Genomic DNA, 17657 nt, shown 5'->3' on the forward strand with positions numbered 1-17657 from the left:
GGCTGATCTTTTTCTAAGTAAGAGAAATTCTTCTTGCCTGACTGACTTTGAACTGGAACATTGTGATTTATTTTTATTTATTTATTTATTTATTTATTTATTTATTTATTTATTTGCTGCATTTGAACTAACACTGAAAACGTCAGCTTCCCCTGGGCTGGCGCATGCCCGCTTTTGGACTGTGACTGAGTCTCCAGCGTGTTGACTCATCCTGCAGATCTTGAGGCTTCTTCACCTCTGTAAATTGTGCAAACCAATTTCTTATAATAAACCTCTTTAAATACATACTATTCCTTACATATTCGTATACATTTTACATACATACATTTTTATTGGTTCTATTTCTCTGGAGAACCTCAACTAATACAGAAACTGTTTTTAAACTTACCCAAGACCAAAAATAAATTGTTTCTGAAATATGCCTTTTAAAGAAATTCTAGTTACTTTAATTCTAGATCGGGCAAAATTCAAGGCATACTCCCCGAATGCATCATTTACTAAACAAGAATATTAATACCTAGCACACAAAGTTATTAGGGGCTCAAATTAGATGACATATAATAAAGCATTTGGTAAACTGCTAAACAAATCTTTCTTATGAATTATAACTTTTCTCTAAAGTAACTCATGAAAGCCAATGGCCTTAGGAGAAAGATTCCCCTTAAATGACTGTAATATTTGAAAAGTGGCAGACTACCCCCTCCCACAAACACCCTACAAACATGTACACACACTATGTACTACACAGACATGCACACAGGCCCTGACACGTATGCATTTGTTTGGGGGGGGGGGGGATAATAAAAGCTGACTGCAGAACTGTTAAACATTTTTATTGTGTAGACTTATAACCTTTACAGGCCATGCAGATAAAAAAGTGTAAAACATATCAGTAAGCATATAAAATTTCAGCCATCTTTCGGGCCAGTATTTGATTTGCACAGGAAACTAAGCATGTATGTAGAACAGACATGTCTTGGGACACACAGTTTACAGGTTGAATCACAAAGCCATCTCCCAAGTGATCTTCCTCACATAAAGATAAACATATCTTTACACTTAAAAAGTATGCAGTGTAGTACATCTTCAGTATGTACACAGATTAAAGGTAAAACTATGTCCATGCCAGTGTCTGTTTTAAATGCAAAGCATCAAAGTCAGTAACAAGTTGGTAAGTAAAGTGTCAGGAAAACTGGAAGAGGCAAAAAAAAAAAAACAACAACCAACCAACAAAAAACCATCAAGCAGAGTTCCCACAAGTGTATGGAACTAAAAGTGAAAGCATACCTGAAGGTTAAACATAAATTCCCCAAGGGCAGAATCTTAATATGAGCAGGAGGAATAAAAAGCTTTCGGGTGTACCAGGCCGAGTTCGGCATGACTCAGGTTTACAGGTAACATTCCTCAGTTTGAGTTTAGAAGAATTTGAATTTATTCCAGCAAAACGATCCCCATCTTTTATTACTGCCTCCTCCCCCATCTTCCCTCTGAGCAGAGTGATGCTTGGATTAGGCCCAAAGCTCCTGGCGGGTAGAGGGGCCATGTGTCACAGCACAACAGGCGGTTGCCAGTGCTTTACTTCGAAGCGGTCACGTGTGCAACAACTCTGACCGGCTCACACAATGGCCTCCATTTTATGAGCCTTTCCCCGGAGGCCCCCTGATCAGCTGAAAAGGGAACACAATGTTCGGCCACTAAAACACCCGGTGATGGATTAGTTTGGAGTCAGGAAAAGCGTGATTATTCTTGGAAATAAACGAAGCTGAATAGACATGCTGACCTCATTCAGCTGAAGAGGCAGGAAAGCTGGCTGCCATGCCTGCCAGTCCAGAGAGGACTCGGCCCCATGTGTCCTCCTTAATTCACCTCATTGGGCTGAGATGGGCCATTCTCGATATGGATAACGATGGTGTGTGATCAAGTGCAGACAGGAACTTCATCCGACTCTGTGCTCAGAGTCAGAAACAAGTGGGGAGAACTAGGTAATGGATTTTCTAATTTTGGTCTCCAGAGAGGTTGCTGACTTAATGAAAACTGACCAGCGAGACCCCATTTGAGAAGGAAAATATGATGAACAGGAAGGCACTTAAGTCTCATTATCTGTGTAACAGATATTCAGGAACAGAGAGTCTCACATTTTCAGAAGGGTAAGGCAGTCAGACTGTGTGAATGCAGAGTAGGTGTTCTAATTTGATAAATACCACTAGATCCCATTGGATCATTAAAATGAGTGACAGCAATCCACTAACACTTCAGATGGTAAGGGAAGAATTTAAAACCAGCCACATACCTGTACAACAAATGGCCATAGCCCGGAATTCTTCCCTTACCATAAAATGATCAACATTTTAGAATAGGCAGTTGAGGTCACTGGTTCTTCATATTTCTCTCATTCATATCTCAGGCAATAAAACAATGACCCCACATGCAAATAAAAATGCAAGGAAAACATTTTAAATGGGTTTAAAAATTTAGACCAAAAAAAAAAATAGATGAAATAGCTCAGAAGAGACACATAATAGTTATGAAAACTAAGAGAGTGATTTCTTTGTTATGAACCAAGAAAATTCACTCATATATTGTTGCCGTACTAGCAACTCAAAACTTGATATTGGCACCAAGAACATTCAAAGGAAAAGAAAAGAATCAGGTATACTTCTATCCTTGAAATGTCATTTATATTTCTTTCTGTACACTGATGCGGACATTGCTGAATATTTTGCCAGTAGCCTCAAACAGTGGGTCAAAGAGGGTGTGGATGCAGATGGAATAGATACGGCTGAAGCACTGAATCTCGATCAGGAAACTCTTAATGTATGGTACAACCACCCAGATGTGCACGAAAGAAACAATGGCGAAGTAAATGCCCCAGAGGAGGGCCAGTGGGATGCCCACGAGGGCCGACAGCAAGCGGTAAAACCAGTATTTCGTCACAGTGAAGGTGGTGAAGCTGGCCTTCCAGATGCCATCGAAACTGTGTATTCCTTCTGGTTCGGCAATCACATCTTCAAAATCAATCTGAAAGGAAGAAGTGACAGAATGTGAAGTTGAAATGGGAGAAAAGAGAAAAACCGCACTACTGAGCAAGTATAGATTAGCTTTAATGCACAGCGTGAGATGCTTGACGGCACCCAGCCATAGCAGCAGCAGCACAGCACTTCGAACTTCTCGGAAAAACAGATACTTGGGTCCCACTCAGATCTTACTGCATCTCTGGGGGTGGAATCCAGGAGGATTTTTAACATGTTCTCCAGATGTTTCTATCCCAGGTGAAAGGTTGAGAACCACTGCTGTAGGGAAAACCAAATGGATATTGTACATTCCTGCCTTCAAGTAAAACCTAGCAACATGGATAAGTATGCAGGGCACTCAATAAACGATACTATTTAAGTTAACCTTATTCTGAGACAACTATACACAAAATATTAAGGGGTAGCGAGTTAATTGATTATTAACTTTTTGAACACTCCACTATTAGAATTGCTTTGTGAAATGAGATCATTGTGAACAGTGAGGGCCCAAGAAATCTTAATGGGGTGGTGGGTCCTGAGCTGGGCTTGGAAAATGGGGTATTATTTGGAGAGGAAGGAAGCAGGGGCCTTGGAAATGGCGTGAGCAAGAAGGCAGGAATGAGGAAGGATAATACAGTGAGTGTCACCAGCAGATAGACCTGTGTGCCCATGGCTGGGAAGGCATGTTGAGGCCAGATTCAATACTTTTTACGTACAGTGTGGGGATGGGAAGTCAATTGAAGATGTTGAGGTGGGAGAATGTAGCCTGCAGCCACAACCAGTGGTCATTTATCAAGATTGATTTGATAGCAGTGTGGAGGCTGGGCAAAAGGGAAAAGAGACTTAAGGCAGAGAGATTGTTGCTGTGTCCCAAGTTTGAGATGGTAGGCCCCCAACTGGAATAGTGGCGATGGAGAAAAAAAAGAAAAAAATAAAAAAAAAGAAAATGATTAATTTTAGGAATGTAAAAGGAAGAATGCTCAGGACCTGGTTACCTCGAGGTTGGGAAAGAGAAAAGCCTAAAGTGAGCTCTGAACTTTCAATTTGCCTTCTAGGGAGAACAGAGGTGACATTCACATCAAGAAGAAAGCGAGAAAGGAAGGCAGTTAAAAATGTTAAGAAGGAGCTTCATTTTTGAACTATATGTACTTTATTTGGCAGATAAGGGAACAATAAAGTTTAAGGACAGATGCAAATATCAGTGGTCCACACCAGATGGATCCTGAGGTAGTCCTTTCGGTGCCACTGGGTAGTAATCACATGGCCCTTAACCGTTACCGAGTGCTACTCCATTGTTTCCACGTGATCTGGTGTTTCAAACCAACGTGGAAAGGTAGGTTGTCCTATCACAAAGGTGGGGCCAGAAAGCAAACGTGGCCCCTTTCCCAGTAGCATTCTCTCCCACAGCACATGTTCACATAAGCAATGAATTCTCAAGAGCTTTTATCCCTCTGGAAGGATTTATATAAACAACAACTGAAGCATTGGGGAAAAATTACTCCCCAAAGTGTGAGATGGAGCCAGCTCAACTGTTTGGTGTTGGCAGATGTATGAAGAAATCTAAAGTAGGTCCCCAAACAAGTGGATTACCGCTAGCAGCAATACAGCCAAGCTCAGGATTAGGTGATTCCACGGAGCCTCTCCGTGCCAAGGAGCCACCTTGAAGTCAACACTTTTGAAAGAAGTGCATGCTTACTAATAGTTAAAGTATGTTTTCTACAACATCCTGTTCCTTGATCTATTGTCCAATGTCCTAATGAGGTAATATGTAAAAATGGTATGTCCACAATTATGTAAATGAACTTAGATTATCATTCTGATTTTTTTCTTTGCTCATTTAGATATAGATTCAGCAGTAGGCATTAACTTGTGTGTTTTAAAAGGTTGTACAAAATATGTGGCAAATCAGATCAATCCTTCAATGAAGTTTCTGTGCAAATTTACTTAATTGTCTACTATGGGGTTTTGTTCTAACACAGCATTTTCCCAAAGCTATTAAAAATAAAGGCCAGGCCTGGCTAGCGTGGCTCAGTGGTTGAGCGTTGACCTATGAACCAGGAGGTCACAGTTAGATTCCCAGTCAGGGCACATGCCTGGGTTGTGGGCTCTGTCCCCAGTGTGGGGCATGCAGGAGGCAGCTGATCAATGATTCTCTCTCATCATTGATGTTTCTATCTCTCTCTCCTTCTCCCTTCTTCTCTGAAATCAAGAAAAAATATATTTAAAAATAAAATATTATTAAAAAAATAAAAATATAGGTCTGCAGTTTTCCTTCATGGAACTGCATGATACCAAAAGAACTTTATTTTTAAAAGATAACCTTGTTTTGTAAGAGGATTTGGTGACATCAAAATTAATACATTAGGGCAGGCATTTTTAATTTGGGTCAAAGGATGGGCAACGGTGGTCCATGAATGCTCTGAAATGGGTATACGTGTTTTGAGGGTACAATGTGCAAGAGTACAATACATTTGTTTGAAAATAACGCGTCTATTCCCAGTGGAGTTTGGGAAGGACTTTACTGAAGCAGAGGATTCCTTGCTCTACCCCATTCCTATATCCAGGTCGCATGTAAGTCTCTCATTGCTAGATCAGCCCCGAATCTCTGATTAAGCAATCCTATCCTTACGGATTTAAGCAATCCTATCCTTACGGATCAGACCCTGCTTCTCTCTCCAGGCCTCTCTTTGGGCCTGATCTGCAACCCCCTTGGCAGTAAGTGCTGGGTTGCCATGGCAATCCAGCACTGACTTCCGGTCAGTCCAGCCTTCAGTCATTTTGGATGTTATGAATCCTGGGTTTTTATATATTAGGATGGGAGGTTCAAAATGTTAAATTGTGCTGGTAAATAAGAGGATTTGAGTGTTGAATCTGGTCTGAAAAAAAAAATTCTTTCTTTAATACCACATTGCTTTAAAAAATACTTATAAAAGTTTCTCTAAGGCAATTATAATATTTCACAACTAAAAGTACATTAACAAAAAGTTTGCTGAATTTAACCCTCCTGGTAACTTAGAATTCTGCAGTCGGGCATTTGAGGACAGCATCATGACAAGGTCATATACATCATATACACAATTGATTATTAGTGAAGGTCTACAAGCATATGCCTGTGCATAAGAGTTCTTGATAATAACTGTTTTTCTAAGCATAAATATAAATGCTGTTTTCAATGAACATAATGGAAATTCATAAGCTTTTAGTTGCTTAGAAAATTTCAGGGTGGCTGTTTTTCCAGTGCTTTCCAGAAACTGCCAGTGAGCATGATTTATCCTCACATATCCAAGTGAATTTAGAGCAGGTCTCCAGGGCTAGACAGCAACATGACAGAAATAACATGTTATTATAAATGTATTCAGTTAGTTGTTGCTTTAGTCTTAAAGGTGGCTTAAGAGAACATGAACCGCCAATTAGAAAGAACAGCTGAGAAAAAGAAAGCAAAGCTGGTGAAGAAAACACAGTGGAGCCAGAAATAAAGTTTAGCTTCTCTCTACTTCCATTTCTGCAACAGGAACAGTGATAGGTTTTTGCGAGGAGTACATGAGATCATTTATATAAAGTGCTTAGCATGGGGTTAGAGCATTGCTATATAGTAAATGCTCAATATATAGTAACATTAAAAAATTCCTTCTGGGTGACTAAGATAGTCTGGGCAATAACTGTAATAAGAGAAACGACCAACTGCAAAGTACATAGTGGCTGTGAATTCAAACCCCACCAGTGGCTCAGAAGAATTAACTTGCAATTGTAATCATCTTTACCACAATCCTCTGAAATGAATGCCATTATTCCTATTATACAGGTGACAATAGAGCGGGAGGTTAAGAAATTACTCAAGGTCACACAAGCCTGATCTCTTTTTAATTATGCATTCATGGGGTGACAAGCCCTTATGATAGACTTATTTGCTTAATTTTCACCCAGATAGACATACTTCCTAAAACATTCACATTTTGATTATTAAAGGAATTAGCCTTGTTGACATTTCCATTTTAAGACAGGACATCTAGTAACTAGGGTGTTTTCCATTCTTGGGACTGGTTGTATTTTCATGGCCCTGCACAGTATGTTCTCACAATCCTGGGCACCCAGCCAAAGGACTCTCACTCTAATTAGCAGGTAAGGAAACTGAGGCACAGAACAATTAAAATGGGCCTGACATTCTCAAGGTCCCAAGTGAATCAGTGGAAAAGCTGAAATTAGAGTTCTAACTTCCTGACTCCCATGCCTAGGTCCAGGTCTGCTCCACACAATTTCCCCAGGAACTTCCATCTCTCTCCACATCCCTTCTCCATCTACCCCATTCCTATGGTGTGATTTATTTCCCATCACAAAACTATCAACCTGGAGTTCTATTTGCTCAGGGACTCACTCCTCTTATACTTTACAGGAGGCCAGGTCTTTGCTGGACCTGAACTTTACGTGCTTACTTAGATTTGGAGCAGAACAGAAATTAGAGATTTGCTTTTTAAAAACAAAAACAAATACAAAAAACAAAAAAATAGCCCCCCCCCCAAACAAACAAAAACACAGAAGTGCATTGCCATTTAGTTTCTTAGAATGGGATCCCTCAGATGAGGTTGAGCTACTGGTCCAAGAACTGATTTTCTGTCCTGAAGTCTACAGAACAAGTTGTCCTTCTGGCAAGAATCATTATGTAGCTCAAGATCAAAGGCATAAATGTGGCTTTAGTGATGTCTGTGTCTTAATAAATGCTTTATAAGGAGTCAACAGTTTATATTACTAGATTTTTATAAATGACATTAAATACCTTTGTGCAATATTGACTTACGATGTTACAATTTCAGAAACATAAATTAACAAAAATCTAGCAGCAGACGTCAGGAAAAGCAATCTTTCTTGTTGTGTTTTGGTAATACTGGGCTAATACAGTAAATCTCAGAATATTTCATCTTGTTAAATGTATCTGATGGCAATATTTAAAAAATATTTTATATATAAATATAAAAAAAACATGGGGTCATTTTTTTGTTTAAAAAAATCGAGACACTTTATTTCTGAATGAGGAATTTTTTAAGAAGGAAACTTTAAGTACATCTAGAATCTCATAAGCAATGATGCTTGCAAATTCTGTTTCTATGGGAAGATACCTTTTTAGACTCTCAGTGGAAATTGTGATTGTATTGGATATACGGAACATATAAATAACAACACACAAGATGTTTACCGAAGACTTGGGGGTTGTCTGTCCAACATCCAAGTTCTACTTCTTTGCCCAGAAACTTCATTACCCAAGTAATAGCAATGATTCTCTGATCTCCCAGATGAGTCATAGTTGGTTTAGATTGCTGTAGTAACGGTAGTCTCCCTCCTGAGTGATTGGTTTATGGTAGGCAGGAGAGCTAGTTCTGGCCAATGGATCTAAGTGGATATCTGTTGGATGGGATTTCAAACAAAGCTTTATATTCCTTACGAAAAGAGACAGAAACAAATAGTGTGGAGCTTTGCTTCTTTAATCCTGCTTAGAATATGATAAAGAGCCTTATTGTACAGAAGTCATCTTGTGACTTCATGGTGACATGCCTGATTAAAAGGCCAAGAGAATAAAAGATGCTACCTTTGCCATTATCAAGATATAAAAACAATGCCAGTACCTGTTCATCTCTAGATTTTTCCTTATGTGAAATATATATATATATGTATATATATGCATATATATATATATGCATATATATATATACACACACACTTAGTTTTAAGCCATAGCTATTCAGATTTTTAGTTACCTATAGCAGAAAGCATTCCCACGTGGTAGAGTAGCACTCTTTCCTATTGGTGTACATCTCATTTAGAAACCTGAGTTCAATGTCTAATCTCAATGAATCTTTTCAACACTACTAGACCAGTGATTTTCAACCTTTTTCATCTCATGGCACACATAAACTAATTACTAAAATTCTGTGGCACACCAAAAATATATTTTTTGCCAATCTGAAGAAAAATTAGGTATAATTTTGACTCATTCACACCAGACGGCTATTGTTGCATTGATTGTTGCCATTTTTAAAATTTTGACAATCCAAGGGAAAACAGGTCCGTGTCCCTGACTAAATAGTCAGGTATTGCATGTTTTAAAAATTCTCGGGGTATACCAGTTGAAAGTCTACTATACTAGACTTTCTTCCAGAATGTGCTGCCTGACCTGTGTGAAAAAATGTTTCCTTTACGTTATCATTTAGTTTTAGCAAAAAATAAAGAGGATGACAAGCTCACTATGAAAGAAACAAATGAATGTATTCTGTAACAGCATCTAAGATGGCTCCCAATGGTTTCCCTCTCCTCTATTTCCCGGTATTCATGACCCGTGTAATGCGCCCCCTTTGAGTGTGGGCTGGTGGGGTGTCACTTCCAACGTCAGGTTATAAAAGTCTGTGCACCCATCTTGCGTCCTCCTTGCTCTCTAGGGAGCTTGCTCTGCTAGAAGCCGGCTGCCCCGTGGCGATTGTCCTCTGGGGAGGTCTGTGTGAGAGGGACGGAGGGAGGGCTCTGGCCAACAACCAACGGTTGAGAAGCTGAGACCCTCATGAGAGGCCCTGAGCCAGACCACTCAGTCACGTCCACCTGGGTTCCTGGCGCACTGTCAGATGATAAATGTTTGTTTTTTCAAGTCATTCCATTTTAGGGTAATTTGTTACGCAGCTATAGAAAACTAATACAATTAGCAGAGCAACCACTTTTATTCTTAGAGTCATTTTTTGTTTTCTATGTTCTTGCTCTATTCTACTAGTGGATTTGATTTTCATGCTGATAGAAAAATGTATACAACGAATGTGCTTACATACCCAGGAATGTGGTTCTGGGGCAAAGTCCAGAAATATATGAGGAGGAAATACAGCATTTTCAGCTTCCTACCATTCACGTCAAACAGAATATTAGAAAACTTTTAGGCTATTGGTTGTGCAATTAGTTCATATATCTGAAGTGGCTTGGTTGATTGTATCCTGAGATATGCACCGAAGACTAAGAGCCAGCTCCTTCTAGAAAACCCATCATGAATATGGACTTCTGACTGTAATGCACTGGCCCAGGGCCCTCGGTTCCCAGCGCTCTCAGCAGGCACAGTGTGGCAAAGGACCAACCGTGGGCGTGAGTGGGCGGTGCCTGTCAAAATGCAGATGCTTAAGCCCCATTTCAGATTCAGATCAGATTCTCGGGGAGGAGGCGAGGAATCTATATTTTTAACAAAATTTATCCTTTTTTTCCACGCAAAAGTTGAAAGTATGCCAAGCTCTTTTTCATTTAGTGTCAACTCTTTTTTTTGGTCTACACTGCTCCCTCCTCTATGCCTCGAAGCAGGTTTGTTTCCTGCTTCTTTCTGGGAGCTCCTCATGTGCTGGATGGCATCTGGAAGTTGGTGAATAATGAATGGACATTCTCTTTGAAAAGCTTTCCCTAATTTAAGCCTATGAAGATGTATTATTGGAAAAGGATGAATGACTACGATTTATTATGAAAAACACACAAACTGGCAATAGAAATCCTGATTCATTTTCATATAAAGAATATGCATGTTTTAAAAAAATCAAATACGCACTTCTAAAATCCCAAGGTATGTATGCACCAAACCCAGTCAGACAGAAGGAGGGATTCGACATTTCAAACCCCCCTCGCTGTTCCCACGCATATTTCCAACATGTGGAGCAGCCTTTGAAGTCCATGGAATAAATGTGTGTGTGGGGGGGGGTGTACTAGCACAATTAAATGTTTCCAGAGCACAGAAACTTTGCTCTAATGCCCATGTGTTTACTGGGCCAAACTGGCACCACTGGGGAAAAGGCTGCAGTGCGCTCACAGCCCTGGCTGGAACGGGCAGCCTGGATTGTGTTGTTGATGCCTGCGTTGCTTGGATTCCCAGAGGATCCACAGGCAGCCTTAGCAAACATGGACACCTGGGTGGCAGCCCTGGCATGGTCGTGGGCTGCCTGGGGGTGGCAGGTACTAAGGAAATGGCCTTGCACATGAGCGCAGGCCTCTCGCTTGAGGAGAAAGGAAGAGGGCTGGTTCCAAGCAGGACAGGGGGAACTGCAGGTATTTGTCTCCCTCTGTGAGCAGGAGCAGAGGGCTGGGTGCAGGAGGAGTGGGGCCCGGGGATCTGCAGTCCCCGCCTGGGCCTCCAGCTGGAAGCATTGCGTCTCGCCCTTTGGACTGACCTCCCTCTTGTTGCTTTCCAGACATAACAGAGGCTTTAGAATGAAGCCTAATAAATGAGGGTTTACATTTATGGTGCCCACTCATCTGCTTCTCTTCACAAGCTTGAGAAGTTCTAGGTTAATTTCATAATAAGAATGAAAAATAGTCTTTTATTTTCCCACTAAGGAAAGATTCACTTCACTAATAAATGGCTGGACCAAACCAGAACTTGGGGCAAGTCTGTGCGCTTGTACCCATCTTGGTATCCTCCGCGATACCTAGTAGTGCTATACACTATTACTTAGCAAATAAATATTTCTTCAATACGTATAATATTTTAAAAGAGCGATGTGTCTACTGTAAAGGCATAGTTATACATAACATTACACTAATCAACATATTATCTCTTAAGAATTTTGGGCCTGGTATCACAAGTTTACTTTAAAATTAATTTTTTTGGCATCCCATTTTATTCAAAACGACCTTATTTACCAGAGCTCTACAATACCATGACCATTCTGACCAAACGTAAGTGGAGAGTTGGTTATCATTTAGGTGACTTGGAACACTCACAAAAGAGGGGGAAGTTCAAATCAGAAGTCTTCACCTTTAGGGAAAGATTATCTAGAAAACATTGAGGAAAGCATGTTTTTGCTTGCTTGGGTTTTGTCCCAATGATCTGAATAACTACGGTTGTGTAGACCTGGCCCCAAAGTAGGGGGACCACTGGAGTATGATGGGGAGGGGCCTCCAAGAGGAAGCTGGGGTGGAGGTAGAGGAGCAGCTGGGCTCATCCAGGCAAGGCATCGGCAGAGCGCCCCGATGGGGAAGGGAAAGGCTGAGGAGTGTAAACTTTTCTCTGGTGCCTCTATTCTCCACCTTTCTCACGTGTGTGTGTGTGTGTGTGTGCGCCTGTGTGTCCCAGTTCAGGAAAGAAGGCTTACAAGTAATTTGTACTTCAGAATGCACTTGGGTGACTCTTTTCTTTCCTGGCAGGGATGCAGGCAGATGTGCAGGGAAAGGCAGAGCATCATTGCCAATTGTCCTTTATGTGTCAGTAATGAATTTTAGGCATCTATGGGGCAGACTCTTACAGAGGCCTTCGACTCGCAACCCTTTATATTATAGGCCCTAGATGCCTTCTCGAGTTCACATCGCATCTTGTATGGGAGGACTTGGAAGGTGTTATTTCCTCCATTTTACAGACTAGGGAGACTGAGGCTCAGGGAGGCTGTAGTCAGTGACTGGATCAAACAGGACTTAGGGCTCTTAGTTCCTCATTTAGTTCTCCTGCCATCACACCACCCTTTTTAAGGCCACACCTCATTCTGTTTCTACAACCCTGCTCATTCAAACCTCACGCAGGGGTTTCTGAATCCGCATGCTCTCCCTTGCCTGCACCAAGCTTCCCATCCAAACCAATAGAAAGTGCCTTCCCTGTCTCAGCAAATGACCATTTCTACCAGGAAATGGTGTATTATCCAAGCAAGAGGATGCAGCTTGCCTTCTTCTACCGCCAAACCTCCCTGTTCATTATTATTCTCCCTCCCAGCAACGGCGCTCCTCTCTGGCCAGGACTCCTGATTCATTTCACTGACCAGGGTCCCCATTGCCTTCTCATCTCTCCCTGGTTTTTCCAGGTTTATCATAATACTAGAGGCCTGGTGCATGAAAATTCATGCACTGGAGTGGGGTTCCCTCAGCCTGGCCTGCCCCCTGTCACAGTCCAGGAGCCCTCAGGGGTGGGAGGTGACCCGGCGATCATGGGAAGGCGATGCCCCATCACACCTCTGCCGCTGCTACTGTCGGCAGCGCAAGCCTCGACCAGCCCTGGTTACCTGAGCCTCAGGCAGCCCTAGGCGGCTGGGAGCCACCATCTGAGGCTCGCCTGTGCCTCGGGCCAGCTCTGGGTGGCTGGGGGTCTGAGGGGACTGGGGGACTCCAGAAGCAGGCGAGTGGAGTGCGGCCTTGCCACGCACCTGCTGCCTCAGCTGGGCTGAGGGGACTGGGCGCCACCATCTTGTGGCTGTGGGTGCCGCCATCGTTGAGGGTGTGTCAGTCAATTAGCATATTCCCCTCCTTATTAGATAGGATTTTACCCTTTCCTTATTCCATTCCTTTAGGGCCAGTGGTTCTGGAACATCATATACTGATGAATTTTCTGGAGAATATTTGTTAAAATGAAGATTCCTGGAGTTCTGTAATGTGTTCTAAAGGAAGAGTCCAGTTATCTATACCTTCTCTCCCCTCCCTCCCCTTTTGATTCAGGTGGTCTGGGGAGGACACTTTGAGAAACAAAAAGTTGCCTCAGCCTTTATTCTCTGCTAGATGTGAAGATCTGATGGACATAATACTAGGTTTGTTACTGTGTTGCTTCCTACTTTTTTAAAAAAGGTGTTTTTATTGATTTCAGAGAGAGGAAGGGAGGAAGGGAGAGAGATAGAAGCACCAATGGTGAGAGAGAATCATTGATTGGCTGCCTCCTGCATGGCCCCCACTGGGATCGAGCCTGCAACCCAGGCATGTACCATGACTGGGAATCAAACCAGGACTTCCTGGTTAATGGGTCGACACTCAACCACTGAGCCACACAAGCCAGGGTCTTACTTGCTACGTTTGAAAAGCAATTATGTTGACATGCTTGACAGCAGGAGGGCCGGGTTTGATCCCAGCTCTGCTGTGTTTTCATATGCTACTCCACCTCTCTTTCTTCAGTTTCTCATCTGTAAAATGCAGGTATAACAGTACCTACTTCATAGATTTCAGGAACAGCGTTGGGAGGACAGAGGAGATCTTTTGGAAAAGGAGAACCTCTTGGCATCCCTGAAATTGTTTCATGGAGGTGGCTGTTTATTTTTCATTCTACCTTTAAGTGAGCAAGAAGAATTAGATCATCTCTAGCAAGTGGGTCAGCCTTCTGGAGTTTATTACAAACAGGAGGCACAAGGCGACCAAATGTGCCCCGGGGTAGAGGATGCCCCAGCTGACCGTGCACCTGGACATGTCAGAAAGCGGCACCAACACCCACGAGATGGCACTCTATTTGCTTTGGGTTAATTCCTTTTTGCTTTATTTTTCCTTTCCTTTTGTTTGAAGGTAACTACTAGGTTTCTCCATCATTTGTTCTTGGAAAGGAATATGAATTCCCCTAGGGTTTGAATTATACCTCAAAAATGTAAGTTAAATTTTCCTATTTTGATAGCAAAGGTATACACTCTTAGTTTACATCTAGTCATGCATTGAATTGGGTCCCCTTCTAAAAGATATACTGCAGGCCTCATCCTAATCCTCAGAGCCCCAGAATGGGACGGGGTCTTGCAGGTGAAATTAGGAAGAGGTTACACGGGTGTAGGGTGGGCCCCCCATCCAATGTGGCTGGCATCCTGAGAGGAAGATGGCAGTGTGAAGACACAAGGAAAAAGGCCATGAAATTGGAGTCACACTGCTGCAAGCGAGGGACATCCAAGATTGCCAGCAAACCACCAGGAGCTGGGAAGAGATGAGGAAAGGATTCCCCAACAGGTTTCAGAGGGAGCATGGCCTTGATTTTTGACCTTTAGCCTCTAGAACAGGGAGCCTGTACACTTCTGTTGTTTTAAACGACCCGGTATGTGTTCCTTTTGAAGGTAATCCTGGACAATGAATACGTGCGCATCCCTTTGAAATAGCTAAAACCCATCCTCAATGGCACAATGGTATGAGGGTTCCTACTCCTTGAGTAGGCTGCCCACCTTTTCTATGGGGATCCTAGGCGGGAACCTAAAGCCACATTTGGTGTACTTCAGATCAGCTGGCCATGGGCCTTCTTCAAGAGCCCGGAACCATCTCTCCTGTCCACACAGTCTCACGTTTTTATTATCACAAAAAGTGGATGGTGCCCTTGCTGGCGTGGCTCAGTTGGTTGGCCGTCATCCTGTTCACAGAGAGGTTGCTGGTTCAATTCCCAGTCAGGCAACATGCCTGGGTTGTGGGCTGGATTCCCAGTAGGGGGTGTGGAGGAGGCAGCTGATTGATGGTATGCTCTCACATCAATGTTTCTCTCTCCTCCCTTCCTCTCTCTCTAAAAATCTATAAACTATTCTTAAAAAAAAAAAAGAAAAGAAGAAGCAGATGGCTCAGTACAACGCAGGCTGCATACCTTTTGATCCCCTTTTTAATCTTCAGTCTTCTGGTATCAATTTGGTGGCACTTGTTGATGTTGAGTGTCACCAAACAATTGACATGGAACTGTGAACAGTGCAAAAATAGGCCACACAAAAGGGAGTGATAGCAGCATTGAACTTGAATAGGGCGGAGGGATACTTTGGGGGAGCACTTATGTTGCTCTCCTTGAGGAGAAATAACTACAGCCCTTCAAAGTTTTGAGAATTATCTTCCCAAATGGAAAAGTCCTGTATTTTTTTCACCCATTTAAAGTGTGTTTTTTTAAAATATATTCACAGTTGTGCAACCATTGCCACAACTAATTTTAGAACATTTCAACACCCCCAAAAGAAACCCTATACACATTATCAGTCACTCCCAGTCAGCCCCCCTCTCCCTGTAGCCCTAGGCAGCCGCTTTGTTTAATGCACGGAAATCTTATTTTATCCAAACATACAATTAAATGGCTTCATCTGGAGGCCTCACGAGCTCACAAAATTCTGTGTTTACACTTGGGAGTTTGTTATTCTTTAAACTTCTGGGTGTGTCATGGGACAAATACGAATGATTACCGCACTAAAGAAAATAAAAGCTCTTTCATTCTATCAAAGACACAAGAAATGGACAGTTCCCCCCCCTCCACCCCCACACCCATTTTCAGGCTACCAATTGGTCCACATAGACATCTGTTTGAACGGAGCTCTTTAAACACTTTTCACTTCTTTTCAGTTTCTACAGTTCACTTCCTGAGGACAGAGGTTGTTTCCTACCATTCAGTTAAGTCAAAGCAGGGTTACCCGTAGCTTTTGTCTTACGTCACTACTGGAATATTGTTCCCTTCAGTGCTTTGAGCTTGTTTATTAAACAGATAGAGAATGAGTGGAATAAATCTCTGCAGGTTTGAACACTGCTTTGCAAGTGAGGAAAAGGATCTACACCAAGGTTCTTGTAAGGTCTAAGCAAAGACAATCACAGCCCACAACCTCTGCCACAAGTTTCTTCCTGAGCTGGACTGGCCTTTCGTCATCAGGGTGGGGGTGGGGGTGCTGTCCTGTGTGCTGTAGCATTCCTGTCCTCTACTCACTAGAAGCCAGTAGAACCCCCTACATTTTCTCCAGATTTTGCCCAATGTTCCCTAGGAGGGAATGGGAGGTAATGATCCCAGATTGAAAAACTCTGATCTAGAAAATGAGAATATGATGTAATGAGACAGGACCTGAAGTGTAGAAATATTTATAGCCTAGAATGCTTGCTTGTTAATTGCAGAAATTTGTTGTTTTTAGTACATGGCCTTGTAAATTCATTCATTCATTCAGTATTTATGAATCACCTACTTTTAGAGGATGGAATCGTGAAATGAAAAAGTAGAGCCAGGACACGGGTGATGAACTGGCTACATGTCACTGGAAAGGGGACAGTGCCAGTCACACGGAGACAGCCTCTGGCGGTGCAGCTCACCCAGGAATCACACCAGAGGGGCAATGGCCTTCCCTCTGCACTCCCTTACTTTTAAGGTCAGAGAGGAAGTCACTTTCTTGCACCTTCCCAAGTCACCGACCTCTTGAATTTAGACTGGAATCTTGAATAATTTCTCCCGGGACAATGGCCCCAAGAACTTTCTTGCTTCAGGCCCTTCCCACTTGCTGTTGGTTTTACAAGGATCACTCCTTCCATCACGTTTCACTTGTCTGAGTTGTTTGTAATGTCTTAACCTAAATGTTCTTTTTCAAAGGTTTCTTTCTAGTCCCCACCCTTTTTCTCACCTGGACTTTTTTTTTTTCCATCTGCTCTATCACACACATATTAATGTGATGTGTGTGTGTTTCTGCTATTAGACTTTAAGCTCCTTGGAATGTAGTAGGTGCTAAGTTAATATTTGTTGACTGAATGAATGAATTAGTGAATGTTACCATTTGCTAAGTTATTTCCAAGAGCACAAGCCTGATAAAATCTTTAGAAAAGAAAGCTCTGAATGTTCATATCTAGCTGAAGGGTAAGTAATTGCATGCATTGATTGCATTCATTTATTTTAACCCAGTCACAGTAATTTTGGTAAAAGAGTGGACAAAAGACGACTGATTAAATGGAAGACAGATCAATTCAGTTTTTGCTTATCATGAAATTTGGATTCAAATGTACAGATTTTGACATAGCTTTGCTTAGGGAGCTGATGCGTTCCTTAAAAATGTTTAGGTGGTCTGGAATTCAAACAACTTTATGTTTACAGAATCATACAGCTGGGGTGCCAAGTGAGGGGATTAAAATCATACAGGATCCTCAATGCTAAACTTTATATAAGTCAGAGAAAAACAAACTCTTTACAGCTGGGTAATAGGAAAATCTGCTCAAAGT

General features: G+C 42.0%; 1 protein-coding gene across 4 annotated transcripts in view; it reads right to left on the bottom strand.

Moving 5' to 3' along the window:
• Positions 1-812: 812 nt before the first annotated feature.
• Positions 813-17657, bottom strand: part of CAV1 (caveolin 1) — a 36519-nt gene continuing 19674 nt past the window's right edge. For all 4 annotated transcript variants that reach the window (XM_054726654.1, XM_008152419.3, XM_054726656.1 and 1 more), the window contains one exon: positions 813-3018. In XM_054726654.1, the coding sequence (XP_054582629.1) occupies positions 2677-3018 (342 nt within the window). In that variant the 3' untranslated portion in view covers positions 813-2676. The remainder of the gene's footprint in view (positions 3019-17657) is intronic.

This window comes from Eptesicus fuscus, chromosome 14, assembly GCF_027574615.1.
Source record: "Eptesicus fuscus isolate TK198812 chromosome 14, DD_ASM_mEF_20220401, whole genome shotgun sequence".
Taxonomy (NCBI): Eukaryota; Metazoa; Chordata; class Mammalia; order Chiroptera; family Vespertilionidae; genus Eptesicus; species Eptesicus fuscus.